The following is a 17457-nucleotide window of genomic DNA, read 5'->3' as shown; positions in this document are numbered from 1 at the left end:
TGCAAAGTTAAGTATTATCCTGAATGAAAAAAAATGGGACATTTCATAAACTCACAGGCTTTCAAGACTTTGTTAAAAAAAATCCTGAACTTAATAGAATATTCGACATATAAAATCCAAGAGAAAAATACATACCAAAAACTGACTGATTATAAGGGATTCATAAGGACAGATTGTTTACCTTTTATATATGTAAAATGTATGTCTAAGATTCTTATTAATAATTGGGTAGCTCATAAGAAACATTGGGGTAAACCTATGATATGCATTTAAAAAGTAAAACCATTTAGGAACAGCTAAAAATAGTAATTATGTTATACAAATGAGATGCACGAGGAAGAATGGATACAGAGGAATTAGATGGGGGAGGAGGGCTGATAGTTCTAGTAACTTACTTTCATTGGGAATGGGTTTAAGAGGGAACAATACATATATATTTAGAAGAGTATAAAAGTCTTCTAAATTCAGAAGAAATAAAATGGTAGGGGCATAGGGAGAGGGAAGAGGACAAGAGAGGGATTTTTAGGGGGAAGAATGAGGGAATAGGTAAAAGGGGGGTATAGAAGGGTGTTTAGATTTTTTGGAAAGGGAGGATAGGGGAGGGATCCTTGGAGGGGGGTAGGCAAGTAATAGGAGGGCAGGGTAGGGGGTAGAAGTAAAGTAGAGGAGGCAGGAGGGATAGGAAACGAGATATGCACAAACATTAAAAACAAAGGTCTAGAGTAGAATTTGTTTGGGAAAGTATATTCCTATGTATGTATATATCTATGTATATGTGTATGTATATATCTATAGCTATTGAGAAACATATATAAACTTTATTGTAGCCTTCTGGGGGAGGTGGGGAAAAGGAAAAAAAAGAACAAGGTAAAAAAGTACACAGCAGAGAACAAAAGCAAACTCACAAGGAAGCAAAGAAAAGATGGACAATTCCCAACACAACGTGTATTATTTATCATACAGCCTTTCTTGAAATGAAAATTTGTTACATATTTTGAATCCTCTCATGTTCTGCTCCGCATATGACATGCTTTTTTTTTCTTACTTTGAATTTGTTTTAATATTTAAGTTTATGATTCGTTTCTGTTTCTTTCTTCTATTCTGTATTTTTGTGTTCTGGCCCTTGAGTCAAAAATAAAATTTTTAAAAAAAGGAAAAAAAGTTGCAAAGGCAGAATTGAGGGTGAGAGCACACATGTGCTCAAGGTTCTAAGAAGTGACCAGCTGAGTGGCTTACCTCTTCTCAGCCATAACCTCTGGTAGTAAGATGGCAGAGCAGATGGAAAAATGTTGGAGGTGTAGATGAAGACGTATGATCCTAGGGAGAGTAGAGCCAAGCGGTTTAGCTCAACCTAAGTATAAACCAAGGTACTAGTGTGAAATTTTTGACAGGATAATAAGATAAAATGGAATTCTGATGAGGGAACACGGTCCAATGTTTGAGTATCAGCCTGTAAACTAAGGCATCATGAATTCTGATCCCAACTGTGATGGTGATAACGCAATATTTAGCAATGTGACTAAGGTGATTGTTAAATGACTATATTAGAACTTAAAAAACTCAAATATAAATTGTTTCTCAAAGTAGTCATCGTTTTACCAGTGATTTCATTAAAGTTCCACTAACTCAAAATATATTAAAAATTCCTTTTTCAGAATTGTCATCAATGTTAGTTACAAGTTCCACAAGAAGTCTTTTTATGATTTTCCAAGTTATGTGTGTTATTTTGCTCTGTTTGTAGAATAAAAAAAAGTATTACTCATCTTGAATATTTATCACGAGACTCAGATATAAATAAGTTTTGATTTTTTCCAAAACTTCAATCTATTCTCAAAGACCAAATATTTGCCACAAGTAAGATTACGACAGATAGCAATGTTGTGGTAATACACAGACATTTCTATAACAGAATTGTTAGGAAGGGGACAATATTGCTTTCAATATATAATTTTTGGTAGGTAGAGATAATGTAGATACCAAGTATTCTATAGATTACATTTCTTCTTACGTTGTTTGAAAAAATCAAAGATGTTCATATTTCAGGAGGTAGAGAAATTTCTCCTAAAGAGTTTTTCTTCTATGTACAGGTGCTCAATTTCTGTACTTTGATACAATTTTATTAAGATTATTTTTTCCAAGTCCAAATAAAAAAAACCAACCCTAAACACTTTTTTTTAAAAAAAGATATTTCAGAAATGTGTTGAGTATTGCATCTAAGTAGCACAACGAGGCAAAATACTAGAAGATTAGTATTTATACTAGAATTTTAAGAGAATAAGGAAACAAAAATAAGGTAGGAGAAGAAGATAGGGGAATTTCTGAGACAGAGACAAAAAAAGCAATTTTTTCATACCTTGAACCATTTAGAGGCCAAATGATTGGTCTTATGGACTAAATCACTGAATAGCTTCAGACAGGGAGTAGCAGAATAGCAGAAAACAAGATAAATAAGAAAGAAAAAGCATGGTATTAAAAGCAAATTAAAATTAAATCAGGCGATAATAAGCTTGAAAAATAAACATGCTCGACAGCAGCATGCAAACAATGTAGTGAAGAGAGAAATACACCCAGAATATAGATAAAACCTACTGTTAAAATTAATAAAATCTATGTCTATGTGTATATATCTTCAGTATGAACATCTTTACTAAATAAAGAGTGAAAGGTGAAAAGCAAGGGATAAAAGAAATCTCAAGAAGGAGGAAAAACTTAAGACTTTTTAAAATGAAGGGAAGAATATTGAAAAAAAAAGTGAAATATAACTAAAAGGAAATCCCCTTCTAGTCTTGGACCAATGGCTGCTTGACATTCCTCTACTATCTAAACTTAGTTTAATTGGTACACAGGGAATTGTTCAATAAGGAAACTGGACACAACATCTGTCCAGAAGCAGAGCAAGGAAAACCACTCACTCGGGGCCTGATAAATTTTCCCTTGGTACTGCTTAAAAAAAAAAAAAAGACTTATCATATCTATCATAAGAAAGCATCCTTGTGGTAATATGTGTAAGACTGTCTCCAAAATGAATGTTACTTCTTATTTCTCAGCTTGCTGCAAAAAGAAAAAAATCTCATAAAAACTATACCAAATATTCCCAACTTAAGGCAGCAAAATCAACCAAACAAATAAGTTGATTAAATTCACTAAAGCAGTCAATTTAGCAAGTGAAAAGTATAACTGATACAAGGCCCCTTCAGTGAATATGAAAACAATGGCACTTCATTCTTTTTATCTTTTCCTTGCTAATTCCCCTTTGAATGTTCTTATTAATTAAGAACAGAAAGATGAGGCAGTGGGATAAAAATAAATTTAAAAATTATAAACTGAGAGCCTGAGTTGTTTTAGTGAGTATATAGAATAAAAAAAATGAAAAACATATGTTCCCTGCTCTCAAAGAGCTTACGATGTAAACATGAAAATGCAAAGCAAAATAATTCAAAATGCTGTTCAATGAAAACTCTATTTCAATGTTAAATCGATTTCCATGATTCCCGTAGCTACGAAGATGCACAAAAACATGAAACCAATGCCTCAGAGGAGAGCATTGTTACAATTTGATTTAAAGATCTTAAGATACATATATTTAAATTCCCATACGCTTATGTTAAAGAGATGCTTCACCAACTTCTGGAACACTTATCATGTGTTGGAATCTGCAAAATGTAAGATGCTACCTAGAACTAAGAAGTTACCAACTGAATGGCCCCTTGAATTCACTGAGCAGAAATGCCAGTGATTTATAACATAGCAGACCTGTTTTTCAGCACTGGTTCTGGCTGACTCCTCTTGGGCTAGCACCATTTCTCGTTCAGCAGTTATCTGTACACTTTCTCTTAGTGCCTCTTCTAGTTCTTCAATTCTGTCATCCTTCTTACGGAGATTGTCCTGGAAAATGATGGAAGATGGGATGAAGTAGACCAATGTAGACCAAAAGAAGAGCCTGTTTTTCAAGAAAGTGATAATGGCTAAAACAATTCTTTCTTCCCAGAAGCAAATTCATGAGGCAGAAAAAAAGTATCCATAGAGCAAAGGAAAGAAGAAAGGAAGCAAGAGGAAGGAATAAAGATTGAAGGAACGAGCAAGCAAAGCAAGACAAACACGCTGGATGATCAACTTGCTTGATGCAGTAGCGCCAATAAAACTGTTTGTGTTAGCGTAGGTAGCAGAGTTTCTTTATTAAGGAATGGAGACATCATGGAACCTATTCTCTGGGTTTACAGCCAACTGATAGGGAGTCCATATAAACTGAAGGCCCATGCACTTTGTTTCTTCCAGGCAAGTCAAAAGAAGCAGAGGTAAAGAAGAGCATAGTCTTAAAAGTTTTCATCATTCTTACAAAACAATTCTGGCATATTCATATTTTAAAGAAGAAAATCTGAGATGTTTGTGCAATATATAGTTACATATGAATCCAGAAAAATCTTTTTGTACATTGACTGAAAACCCCCGCTGAAACGTAAGTGAGAGTTTGGTATCTGTGTTCCAACTCATCACTGGTCCTTGATAATTCTTAATTAGTAGGTAGGTTCATTTGTCCTGAAAAGAATCTGTTCTGAATACTGCTGAAGTTACAATTTATTCCTAAGAAGGCTGTCAGAAAGTCAAGGAAAATGATCCAAAATCCCAAGATCCTAAGATAACTGATCATGAATGAGATACTGAAAGAAGAATAAGTTATTTTGAGATAAAGTATACTGAAGGACTGGATTCACTCAATTCAGTTACAACAGCAAACATGTCTCCCAACTTCACTGTCATGCCTAGCCCAAAGAACAGAGAAGATGTGCTACTTCTTAAGATTCAGGAAAAAGTGATTTGCTATTTTCAATAATAACGAAGGAATCCAAAGAATGGAAGGATCTCTATTTTGTGCAACTCATAAATTTAATTTACTGTCTAATTTTATATATAAAAAAGCAAGATATGAGTCTGTCTTCCGAGCCTTGAGCTCCCAATCACTTCTAGGTAAGAATTTCTCCTATCCGTGGGGCAGGAGGCAGAAACTGAAAGGATGAATACATTTAATAGTTTGCTTTAATTCTCAAATAAAAAGGCTTAGTAATCTTTTGTTTACTATTTTTGTCAGAATAAGAAAAACTTCAGAATGACATATTTCAAACCAAGTTAACATTCAAAACTAAATCACTTTTTAAAAAGATATTACTCTTCCTCTGGGTTGAAAGTAGAACTAAAGGAAAAAAACTGGGAAGAGGGTAAGAATGTAATTAGTGATAGTTCAATCTCTTCAAATACCTCTTTGATAGCCTTGTCAACAATAACATGAAATGTTGAAATTTAATGAAGTTTTTTAAAAAAATTATTTCCCTAGGTCCAAATGAGAGCTAGTAATTTGTGAAGGATTAATAGAAAAGTGATTGGTAAAGAACTTCTAAAGAAGGATCAAAGATGTCTAAAAGATGGAAACTGTAAATTGACATGCTATGTTTACATAAACCAGTGATTAAGGTCAGCTCATAGTTCAGTTCATAAAGTCCATTTGATTGTATGAAAGTCCTTTAATCATACTGACAAAAATTTTCCCCATACAAGTGCCACAGGAATTAAAAAAGGTAAAAAAGGGGGGAGGGAGGGCAAAACGATACCCATTTTATCATATAATTGATCCTTTACCTAGACATTTTCAGTGAATTAAAATAAGCCAGACTAGTCACAAAGCAAACATTGATGACAGAGATATTCCTCACAACACAATAGGAAAAATCCACTCAATAAACAAAATTTGGCTGCTGTTTTGTTTTTTGACACTTAGTAACAAACCTACTAAGAGAAACTATAGAGTTTTCTTTTTCCCTTTTATTTACTTTATACTCAGACCTTCCATCTAACCCAAAAATATAGGGAGATAGTTCCAGAAATGGGACAGCTAGGTGGTGCAGTGGATGTAGTGCTGCACCTAAAGTCAGGAAGACTCATCTTCCTGAGTTCAAATGTGGCCTCAGACACTTACTAGCTGTGTGATCCTGGGCAAGTCACTTAACCCTGTTTGCCTCAGTTCCTCACCTGTAAAATGAGCTGGAGAATAAAATGGCAAACCACTACAGCATCTTTGCCAAGAAAATCTCAAACAGGGTCATGAAAAGTCAGACATGATTAAAATGTCTGAATTACCAAAAAGGCCAAGAAATAAATACTGGAACTTTGTGATACCTCAAATGTTCCAAATCAAATATTTTTTTAATTGCTTGCCTACTCTTCAGAAACACAATTATTTTTCATTTGTAGGAAGGGAATTCCTTGAAGTTGAGAACACTACAAAAAGAAAAGGTTTTAAGAGAAAGACAAACTTCTCATTTTAAAATAGGTTTCTGATGACATGTTAGTAGTCACATATTTTGTATATTCACCTATAAATAAAAATTTCACCATCAAAGAAAAATTATTAGTAATTCTTGGTGAATCCTGTAAACCAAAAAAGACGTTGGCAAGGAACCTTTAACAACGGGCATTCCATATCGCTCTGGAAACAGACAATGACAAAGATGCACTGGACCTTAGAAATCATCTCATGAAACACCTCCACACGAAGAAATTTAGACTCAAGGGATTTAAGTTATTTACCTACTGTAATATCTATTTAGCACACATGATGAAGCTACCAAAAATTGAGCAACAATGCAGTAACAAAAATGACTCTGTTATTACAGATTATTTTCACTAATACTGATGAAAATATTTTGAATAAAACTTCATCAAAGAACACCTAGGAATAATTCACAATTAAAAAGTCTGATTTGTACCAAGCAAGCTACATTATTTAAACATTAGGAAAAGAAGTAGCATAATTTACCATGTAAAAATAACCCTTCCCTTTTTTCCTCTTTCTCCTACTACTTCTTCCTTCCGTTCTGCCGTTCCCCCCCCTTCCCATTTCTTTCCCCCTTCTCCTCCTGCTTCCTATAGGGTAAGACAGATTTCTATACCCACCTGAAAGTGTATGTTATTCCCTCTTAAAGGCAAATCTCATGAGAGAGTAAGGTTCAAACAATGCTCGCCTCCCTCTCTTCTTTGAAAGTTTAATGATTTTTTTCAGCATAATTCCAATTTACTTTCCATAATGGCTAGGACAATTCACAACTCCACCAACAGTGAGACAGTATGTCAGTCTTCCAGTAAACCTTCCAACAATTTTAATTTTTTACAAACAAATGTTTTACTGAATGCAAAATAAAATAAGAAATTTCATATACATAATAGAAAAGATAGAAAGAATGTAACATGAAACTGCAAATCTCCATGACATTTAGCTTACCTTCATATACACATATATGTGGATATTTTTGTTGTTGTTCAGTTGTTTCAGTTGCGTCCAACTCTTTCTGACCCTATTTGGGGTTTTTTTTGGGGGGGGAGGTGGGAAGGTAAAGACACTGCAATGGTTTGCCATTTACTTCTCCAGCTCATTTTACAGATGAGAAAACTGAGGCAAACAAGTGACTTGCCCAAGGCAACAAAGCTAATAAGTGTCTGAAATCAGATTTGAACTCAGGAAGATGAGTCTTCTTGACTCCAGGCCCGGTTGCTTTATCCAGTAAGCACCTAGCTGCCATTCATCTATATCTGTATATGTGTGTGTGTACGTGTGTATATATGTGTGTAAATAACAAACTCAATATGTAATTTTCACAGTTCTCCTGTTCATGATTCTTTCTGGACTTCCTAATATTTTTTTCTCTCAATCTAAAACAAAATTCTTAACATATTAGGGAATGATACCTTTATTCCTATGCTTTCTCATGATTATGTTAAACATAATTTCATTAGGATCATTAATTCCTGCTGCCTTCTGCCTACATTTAGCATATTTACATATATGTGTGAGAAATAATTCATTTGGACCCATTCTCTACTCTAAACAGTATTAATCAGTTTGATATGATTCCATAGAGGTAGTGATTATAAGTTCTGTGTATCAGGCACCAGAGCTGTGACTTGCTGATTGTAAGTTCATTTGCTTAATCACAGGAAGGTAACTAGAGGTCCTCTATCCCTGTTCTTCCTTGTCATGGTGATCAAGGCCAGTGTGTCAGAGGTGACTCAATTACATGGAAAATCTTCCAACTTATTTTTGTATCTCCAGATCATTCTCTCTTGTTCAACATGAGCAGGGGACCATCTTGTGACCACTTAGTCAGTGGCAATGCCCTATCCTTCTTCGCCCAACCTGAGATCCCCCGCTGACATTACATTTCTAATTGATGTATCATTTTTCGGCCTGCGATTATCTATTAACTCTTCAGTTAGTTAACTTCTTAGTGGATGAAGCTGATAACATCTATTGCAGTATTATTTCATTCTTAGGAGGACAACCTTGTGAGAACTTCAAGTCTCTTTTAAAGCTATAATTGCAGAACTTTTCTTTCCCTTTTCTTCTGGATAGCACTCTTCCACTCTTCATCACCCTGACAAGGCAAGAAAGTCTTCCCTCCTCAACCTAAGATTCCTTGTTTCTCCACTGAAGCCTTAGTCTTTTCCTTTAGGAACCCTTCCACTCCGTAGGAACCTGGCATATAGAGGGATATTCTTCCAGTCTCTATTTTCTCCTAAAGAAGTGAGATCAGCCTACACTTAGAAAACAGACAGCAGTCACTTGGCCATGGCAGAAATACAAACATCTCAAGTTTGATGTCAATCACTTGTACAATTTTTATTCTCCATAACGGTTGAGATTTTCTTTTTTTCCCCTTGCTGCTACGTCTTTTTAAAAATTTTTTGTTAACTAAATTTTTTTTTTTAGTTTACAATTCAATTCGACAAGTTTTTGAGTTCCAAATTTTCTCCCTTTTCCCTCCCCCTTACCCCCCTGCCAGGTGGCATGCAATCTGATACCGTTTCTACATATAATGATAGTGGTTTTCAGTCTTGGTTCCTGCAAAGTTTTAACTGTGTGCTTAGGTTTTACATTTCAACCCTAAGCATCAATTTATGGTCAATTATCATTTTTTAATAAATTTACAACCCCACTCACATTCCTTTTCCTTACTCGCAACATCTCCACAGTCACAGACACAAACCTCCCCCTTCCCTTTTATGCCTGTATCAATCCCTTGTTGGTTTTACCATTTTATGCTACCCAGCAATCCATTCTATTTGATTAACACTAATTATTCATTAATCTTTTCTAATTTACTTTGTCTTATCTTTCCAGCTATCTTCCCCTTCTATCCTCCTCCTTAGATTCTGTTTTCTAATTCTCCTTAACCCTTTCCTATTCTCCTTAATTGTCCTTGATTCTGCCTCTCCTACCCAGAAACACAATCTCAACCAGCATCATGACTTAGAGATCATTCTTCAAATTTTCATCAGTTTCTCCCAAATTCTGCAAGCTTTTCCTCCAAATTGAACACTAAATCCAAACCCTTCCAAGTAACCTAAATGATTCCATAGCTATAACAGCAAATGTCAGAATACTACGGCATCTGAAACCACACTATCACATGTAACCAGCTGACAACTACTGGAAGTCATAAGAACCTAATAAACAGAGGTTTTTCAACGGGAGTTTGGGACAAAAAAAGTACCTTCTTAAAACACCATAATGTTGAGGCTAGATCAACTCAACCAGTGAAGTACATGCAAATTTTTGCTTTATGGAAGTGAAATGATGTAGCAAAAGGAACAGAGAGGTACTAGTTGTACAGTTACAAAAACCTGGTGTGATACACACTGGCTATCTTACCCTGAACAAGTACTTTAAGCAAAGCTGATCTGACTTGCTTCCATAAATAGAATTACTGCAAGTTCATTATACCAGTAGTCACCAAACTTTTTTGATCATACACCTCTAACAGTAAAAAAAAAGAATGCACACATAACTCCAACACATGTATATTTACTTATTTATAAACTATATATACATATTGCTGTACTAATAAGTACACCCTAAAATTTGTGCCCCAAAAAAGGATATTTGATTCTAGAGGTAATAGAGAGCCTATCATTGTATCAAAATCATTTTGTCAGCTATGTGGAAGAAATCTTGAATCATTAGGAATGAATTATTTGAGATACAGAGAATAATTAGGAAGCTACTGCGATACTCTAGCTACGAGGCGAAAAGGGCCTGAACTATGTGTGTGGAGAGAAGGGTACAAATTTGAAAGAGGTTGAAATGGCAAGGTTTGGCAACCAAGCGTATATGGGAGATAAGGGAAAGACAAGAAACAAGGGAAATGCCAAGTTTGAGAACTTGGGTGAGTGGAAAGACGGGGACGCTCTCAAAATTGTGGAGGCTAAGATAAAGTACTACTGTGGACACGCTGAATAAGAATCTAAAGAACAATCTAATTCAAAATGTCTTCCAGGCAGTTCACGATGTAGACTTGAATTCAAGAGGGAGATTTAGACTGAATATAGATAAGACAGATTTGGGAGCCATCTAAATAGAACTGATAATTAAACAAATGGGAGGCGATGAAGGCAACAATTTCTTAAGTAGAGAGAAGACGAGGCATTATGTCCACAGGGAGAGGATGTAATATTAAAGAAGATGGAGCAACGGAGAATGAGAAAGAACAGTCAGACAGGCTGAAGGAACACCAGAAGAGATCAATGTCACGATAACCCAGAGGGAGTAGTATACTGGAGAAGAAGGCGGTCAATATGTCAAATGCTATAGAGAAGGCAGTAAGGATGAGGGTTGAGAAAAGATAATCAGATTTGGTAATTAAGACATCTTTGGTAACTTTGAAGGGATCAGTTTCAATTAATGGAAAATTGAGAATAAGGAGGAAGTTGAGAACCTGGTAGGATTTTAAGTATTAACTCGCATGCAACCTAGGAAGTTTGAAAGAAGGATGGTTTGGGTAGGAAATAACAGTCACAGCCCATCCGTGCCTGCTCACCTTGTGCTACTTATAATGAGATAAGAGGAGTGGTTCCTGACAAGATACTGTACCAGAATGCAGAGTGCTCCGTGGCGGTCAAGTGGACAAGGTGGAGGGAGAGGCGCTGGGGGTGGGGGTGGGAGTGGAGTGGGGATGGTAGTGCAACTGGTGCTATTGCCTGGGTTCAGTTAAGTTAGATCTCTCTTACCCTAAGGGGAATATACCTGGTGAAGCTGGGGAAGGAGAGATATAATGAAGGAGAAGAGTGAGACGGATTGGAAGGGCACGGTATGGTGGTGCTAAAGACAAGCCCACAACTGGTTTTCATGGGTAGGGTAGGATGTGATTCTTCTTCCTACCTTCTAAATGGATGATCACTCCTAGATGTAAGCCACAGTCACCTTGGTATCATTCTATTCCACAGACTCAACTTTGGAGACCACTGATTTACACTAATAAAATCACAGGCTTGGTCCCCCCAACTCCATCAAAAAAAAATTAGAAAAATAAAGTTCAGCTTACCCAAAAATTGAGCATAAGAAACTGATCTTTGGATAGCCCCCTTTCCTCCTTCTCCTCTCCCCCACACCAGACACACATAATTTAATACATAAAAACTCAAAACACCTTTACAAACACACCTTATATGTAGGGCAACACAGCTAATCATGGATTTAAATTAAATTGAAGGACTCCAGAGCACCATGCTGGGACTAGTAGATTAAGGAAAGAGGCAAGAGAAGTGGAGTTAAATTTTCCCTTTCCCTGTAAAGCTTTTTTTTTTAATTGCTAATAATTCTGGGAGGAATTTAGTACAATTCAGAAAACATTTAGCACCCATTATGTGTGGGAAAAGACTCTGACAGTTACTAATGACACTGAATCACCCTTCACTGGGCACAGTTCTTTGACCATAGCAGGAATGTGATAGATGCCCACTGTCCCATATTGAAGATAACATAATGATAGTTGTCATCATTATCCTCATCATCCATAAGAAAGCAACCCGGCTTAGTCAATAAAGAAGTGGATAAAGTGGTGAAATCAAGAAGATCTCGGTTCACATACCATTTCTGACATGATCTAACTGTGTAACATGAGTGACTATGAATGAATTATTTAAACTTTTGAGCATTTAACCTTAACTATAAAATGGGAATAATAGTAATATCCATTATCTCTACTTCATTAGTTTTTCAGGAATTTCAAGTAGAAAACCTATGTAAAGTCCTTTGTAAACTTTAAAGTACTTTATGAACATCAAAGATGTGGAAACAGCCTAAGCCCCGCATCACATGAAAGAAGGCCAAAAACCTGGATTGGTCAATCAGAAAAACACATTTTGGCCCACTCTGAGTTAACATACCATAATCCTTTGCATGCTCTCTGAGTGAATACCAAAATTAGGTTGACTGGGAGCATTATCCAGTTTATGGGTAATAAGGACAAGGCACCTTGAACCTGACAATATCTTGATTGATATTTTTCTTAACTTATTGCTTTAGGGCATGCTCTTATTAAGCCACTACCTTGATACTCTTATCCTGGGGGTACCTGCTTACTCTACAGACACTATCACTTTGGATGACACAGGCATCCTGAATCAGGAAAGGAGGGGAGGGGAGCATTCCCTTGCTCTACAGGTATATAATCTGTGGAGCCAAACCCCAAAGTGAGCTCATTTCCAAATGACTCCCATGTATTCATATGCATGTCTGCCTGCTTTGAGAGAAATAAACATGTGCAAACAGCCTAATTGTCCTTGTCTTAGAATGAACTCTGCCAGATTGAGAATTATTACTGCTGTTAATATATGGTAAGTTGAGGAGTGATAGCATTAACACTTAGAAGAACAAAAAAGGTTTCCCAGAAGAGGTAGAAAATTGAACTTTGAACTGTGAAAAAAGAGAGTGAAACAGTCTGTTTAAGGGGAGATAAAGGATATGGAATGCCAAGTTCAGAAAATGGTTAGTATATTAGTTTGTATGAAATTTGAATTATGAAGTGAATAAAGCTAGAAAGGAGAGCTGCAGTGAAAGAGGGGAGAGCACACATGCCAAACAACTGAGTTCACATTTCACCTTGAAGCAGCAGAGATCTCTTGAAGATTTTTTAGCAGGAGTGACAGCCCCAGAACCTGGAAGGTTATTATGGGAACCATGGAGAAGAAAGGTAGAAAAGGCAGAGACCAAAAGCAGGGAGATCAGTCATGAGCCTGTTCAATGGACAAGGTGAGTATTGATAAATGCCTCACCTACAATAATGCCTGGGTTAGTGGAGAGAAAGGAAAAGAAAGTGAGCCTAGGACAGGGGTGAAGGATAAAGAAAATAAAAAGGAAACAAAGGACTGAAATGAAGTGTTTGCCTTGGTAAGAACAAACAGATTTACGGAATGAAGCAGAAGGAAAGGTAAGAGAACAGATTATTATTATCAGGGAAGAATTTCAGAATCTAGGATTATAGAGGTAACTTAGTTATGGGTGATTCCATGATCTTTTATATATGCATATCTACAGCTGCTCAAGTGGAATTAACTGAGATAATAAGAGATGAGGAAGTTAATAAAGTGGGAGAACAATATCTGAGTGAGGGTACAGGAAAGTATTAATAAAGAAATGGAAAAAACAAAACAGAACAAATGAAAAAAAAATTATATCATCAACACCATTCTCAAACGTGAGAGCAGGGTCTATAGTGGAAAAGAAGACTGAGCTAAGAGCTGAAGTTCTTGAGAAAGAAGGGAGAATGACCTAGGAGCCAGCTGATATTTGGACAAAGAATAAAAGAGAAGTGGAAAGGAGCTCAAAGGAGGAGAGACAGCTAAGCAAGGTGGCAGAGGGAGGGTTATAGTAAATGACCATGTGGACCAAGAAGCATGCTCACTTCCCCTCCTGGCCCATTTATCATGGAAAGTACCCAGTACTAAAGATGGGACCAAGGATGCAATGATTTTCTGAGGGACTCAGGCTTTCATGAGCACAAGATAAACCACTTTGAGAAGATCTAGAATGAAAGGGAGTACGTTAATGCCAGAACAGAGGGGACAAAACTATCAAGGCTGCAGTAGAAGGAGGGGAGCAGAGGAGCACAGGTACTAACTAAGGGGAGGCTTGAGCTCAACTGGACCAACAGTGGAGGAAGGCCGCAAAAAGAATTAGGGAGAGACATTCAAGCACAGAAAAAACAACAGGCCATTAAAGATCCCCCCTCCCCCACCATCAATGTTTTCCTTGTACTCTGACCTGGAGCTGCTGAGAGCTGTCGTTGAGATTGTCCTCCCTCCTTCGGGCCTCCTCCAGCATCTGCGCACTTTTCTTTTTTTCCACCTGCTCCTTGTGCTTCAGGTTGGCAACCTTCTTATTTTGGTCTTTTACTTGCCTATTGAGGAAAAAAAATGAACTTTTCAAAATTGCGTGTTCCCTTTATTCTATGAAGCTGATACTAACGATCAGTTTAAAGAAGTTTGTTCTTAGGATTCCTGGAGTTTCCAACACTTTTCCATTCCACTGAAAACAAATTTTCATAAATGACATCTCATTTTTCTATTAAATAACATTTAGTTAAGCTCCATATGTAGTGCTTAACAATAACTTCATAAAACAAAAGAACATCATATGGTCAACAGTCAATAAACATTTATTAAGCACCAACTATCTGCCAAACATTGTGCTAAGTGTTGGGGACACAAATGGGGAAGGGGGGGAAATACCTGCTCTCAAGTAGCTCCCAGCCTAAGGAGGTAAACAATATGCAAACAACTACATTCCAACACATTATGCACAGGATAAACTAGAAAAAAAAAATAAACAGAATGAAGGTACCAAATTAGGGGAAAAATCAGGAAAAAGTAATTTTAACTTCCTTCGACAGAAAAGGATACTATGAGGGTCTAGAAGTATGACAAGTTTGTTAACTTAGAGACCTGTGAATCCTAGATCAGTGACTAAGACTAGTGACAAATTTTTCTCTAACACCAGACAGTTTTGATGATATTCAGCCCAATGTCTCTGACTAGTGATAGAAAATCCTTTCAAAGAAACTCAAAATAGATAGAGACTACTATTTTGTGTCAGTGAGAGTTGTGATGGAGATATGAGTCACCTAAGATATGGAAAAAAAAAAAACCTCAGCTACACACGCAAACACACAAACACAAACATACACACATGCACACTGCATCAATTTTAATGGATAATTTACATTTTTAAGTATACTACTCATACTCACCTGAGAGACATAAAAATGCTACAAGCAAATTCATTAACAATGCTTTTTATTTTTAAAAAATACGCATACATAAATTTATCATAAATTACTGATGTAGATTCTGTAACACGGCAGTGTGAAACACAAATGGAAACAGAAGTCACTTACATAGAAATTCCTGCAGGCTACATACTGACCTTGAAAATTATAAGTTTACATGTTTCTTTTTTTTTTAAATTTCAACAACATTTTAAAATCAGATAGGAACTAGATACGAGTATGTAAAAAAGACATTGTTATTACATACCTGACCCTTTAAAAATATTTATGTGTATCTATTTATAAAATATAAATGACTAAGGAACTATAGATAAAAAACATATAATTGTATGTTTCTAAAATGGAATAGATTCAAAATCATTATAGAACATATCATTATAAAATATTCAAAATCAATTTAATATCATTTGCTGGAAATTTGGCATCTTTTGCCAGAAACCATTTTATCGATATCATAAATCTTTTCCTATATGAGGTTTCAACAGATTTCAGGAGTGAAAATAACTGCTTGCATAGGTACCAATTAACAAATATTGCTAAAATTCTTACAGCAAACATGTGCATTTCAACAAAACGGCTTGTCAAGTAAGAATAAGAATCTGGAACACTTACACTTTCTTTTAAGCAATATTATACTGAATTTCAGGCTTCTTTTTTTAAAAATTTATTTAATATATTTAGTTTTCAGCACTGATTTTCACAAGAGTTTGAATTATGAATTTTCTACCCATTTCTACCCTACCCCCCTGTTCCCCAGTCAGTCCTCCCTTCTGTCACCCCACTCCCCTCCCCTTTTTCCTTACTTTCTTGTAGGGCAAGATAAATTTCTATGCCCCATTGCCTGTGTATCTTATTTTCTAGTTGCATGCAAAAACTTTTTTTTTGAACATCTGTTTTTAAAAGTTTGAGTTCCAAATTCTCTCCCCTCTTCCCTCCCCACCCACCCTCCCTATGAAGGCAAGCAAGTCAACATAGGCCACATGAGTATCATTATGTAAAACCCTTGCACAATACTCATGTTGTGAAAGACTAACTATGTTTTGCTCCTTCCTAACCTATCCCCCTTTATTGAATTTTCTCCCTTGACCCTGTCCCTTTTCAAAAGTGTTTGTTTTTGATTACCTCCTCCCCCATCTGCCCTCCCTTCTATCGTCCCCCCTTTTTTATCTTCTTCCTCCTTCTTTCCTGTGAGGTAAGATACCCAATTGAGTATGTATGGTATTCACTCCTCAGGTCAAATCCGATGAGAGCAAGATTCACTCATTCCCCCTCACCTGGCCCCCCTTCCCTTCCTACAGAACTGCTTTTTCTTGCCACTTTTATGTGGGATAATTTACCCCATTCTATCTTGTCCTTTCTCCCTCTCTCAATATATTCCTCTCTCATCCCTTAATTTGATTTTATTTTTTTAGATCTCATCCCTTCATATTCAACTCACCCTGTGCCCCCCTCTATTTATATGTATAAAATATACATATACATTATACTGAATTTTAACCAGTTCTATCTGAATGTTACTGTTTATTCTCTCAATATTAAAAGAAAATGGAGTGCTGAATAGTTTTTTAAAGTATTTTCATACATTTTGAATCCTTCATAGTGTTTTTCAAGTTCAAATTCAAATATCTGAGTTATACTTATTGAAATTATAACAACATGACTCTTGATAATTTGTACATGTAGGAATCTGAGTCAAATCACAATTTTATTTACCTTTACCAAAGACCAAGTTTTATCTTAAAGGCTACACCCTGATTTCTACCCTTAAATTTTAAATCTAACTCATTTAAATGCCCCATAACATCTACAATGAAAGCCAAATCCTGAAACCAGTTCTTATTAAGTTGTTCTGGTACTCTCATTTCTAAAAACATTTTGATTTCATAGAAAAGTTTCCAAAATTGCTTCAAAACCTAATGACAAGAAAGCCAGTGAATTTCTTCACAATGAAGTAAACTTTCCTGCTCGTTTTCAATTCTGAAGAGTTAACAGTTTGACTCCAAACTCTGGAGAACAGGCTGCTCTCACTTCAAACTTGTAGCTCAACTTGTAGCTTTAGCCCACAGAGTAATACCAGAGCAATCCTAATCTGAATCTTGCCAAAGGAGAGCAGCATTTGGTTGTGATATTACCAAGCAGCAGAGATGGCTAATACTAGGAGCAGTTCACTACAGTTCAGCCCTAAAATTAAGTCAGAAACTTGTAGATCTTAGACTATGGGGATAATAATCAGATCCTGTCCTGCCACTTTGGGAGCACTGAAAGAGCATACACCCAAGTCCTAATAGGCTGGAAGAAAGAGGAAACAAAATGAGAATTCTACCAGAAAAAGACACTAGGGTGACAG

General features: G+C 36.1%; 1 protein-coding gene across 8 annotated transcripts in view; it reads right to left on the bottom strand.

Annotated features, from left to right (window-relative positions):
• ERC1 (ELKS/RAB6-interacting/CAST family member 1) overlaps window positions 1-17457 on the bottom strand; it is a 404612-nt gene that overhangs the window by 183139 nt on the left and 204016 nt on the right. For 4 of the 8 annotated variants that reach the window (XM_036761847.1, XM_036761851.1, XM_036761846.1 and 1 more), the window contains 2 exons: window positions 14087-14222; window positions 3754-3885 (listed from right to left, as the gene is read on the bottom strand). In XM_036761847.1, coding sequence (XP_036617742.1) covers window positions 3754-3885; window positions 14087-14222 — 268 coding nt within the window. The remainder of the gene's footprint in view (window positions 1-3753; window positions 3886-14086; window positions 14223-17457) is intronic. The other 4 variants (XM_036761852.1, XM_036761853.1, XM_036761848.1 and 1 more) reach the window with 1 other exon arrangement.

This window comes from Trichosurus vulpecula, chromosome 5 (assembly GCF_011100635.1).
Source record: "Trichosurus vulpecula isolate mTriVul1 chromosome 5, mTriVul1.pri, whole genome shotgun sequence".
In the NCBI taxonomy this organism is placed as follows: Eukaryota; Metazoa; Chordata; class Mammalia; order Diprotodontia; family Phalangeridae; genus Trichosurus; species Trichosurus vulpecula.
The sequence above is the reverse complement of the archived record's forward strand: the minus strand, read 5'-3'. Positions and strand labels throughout refer to the sequence as shown.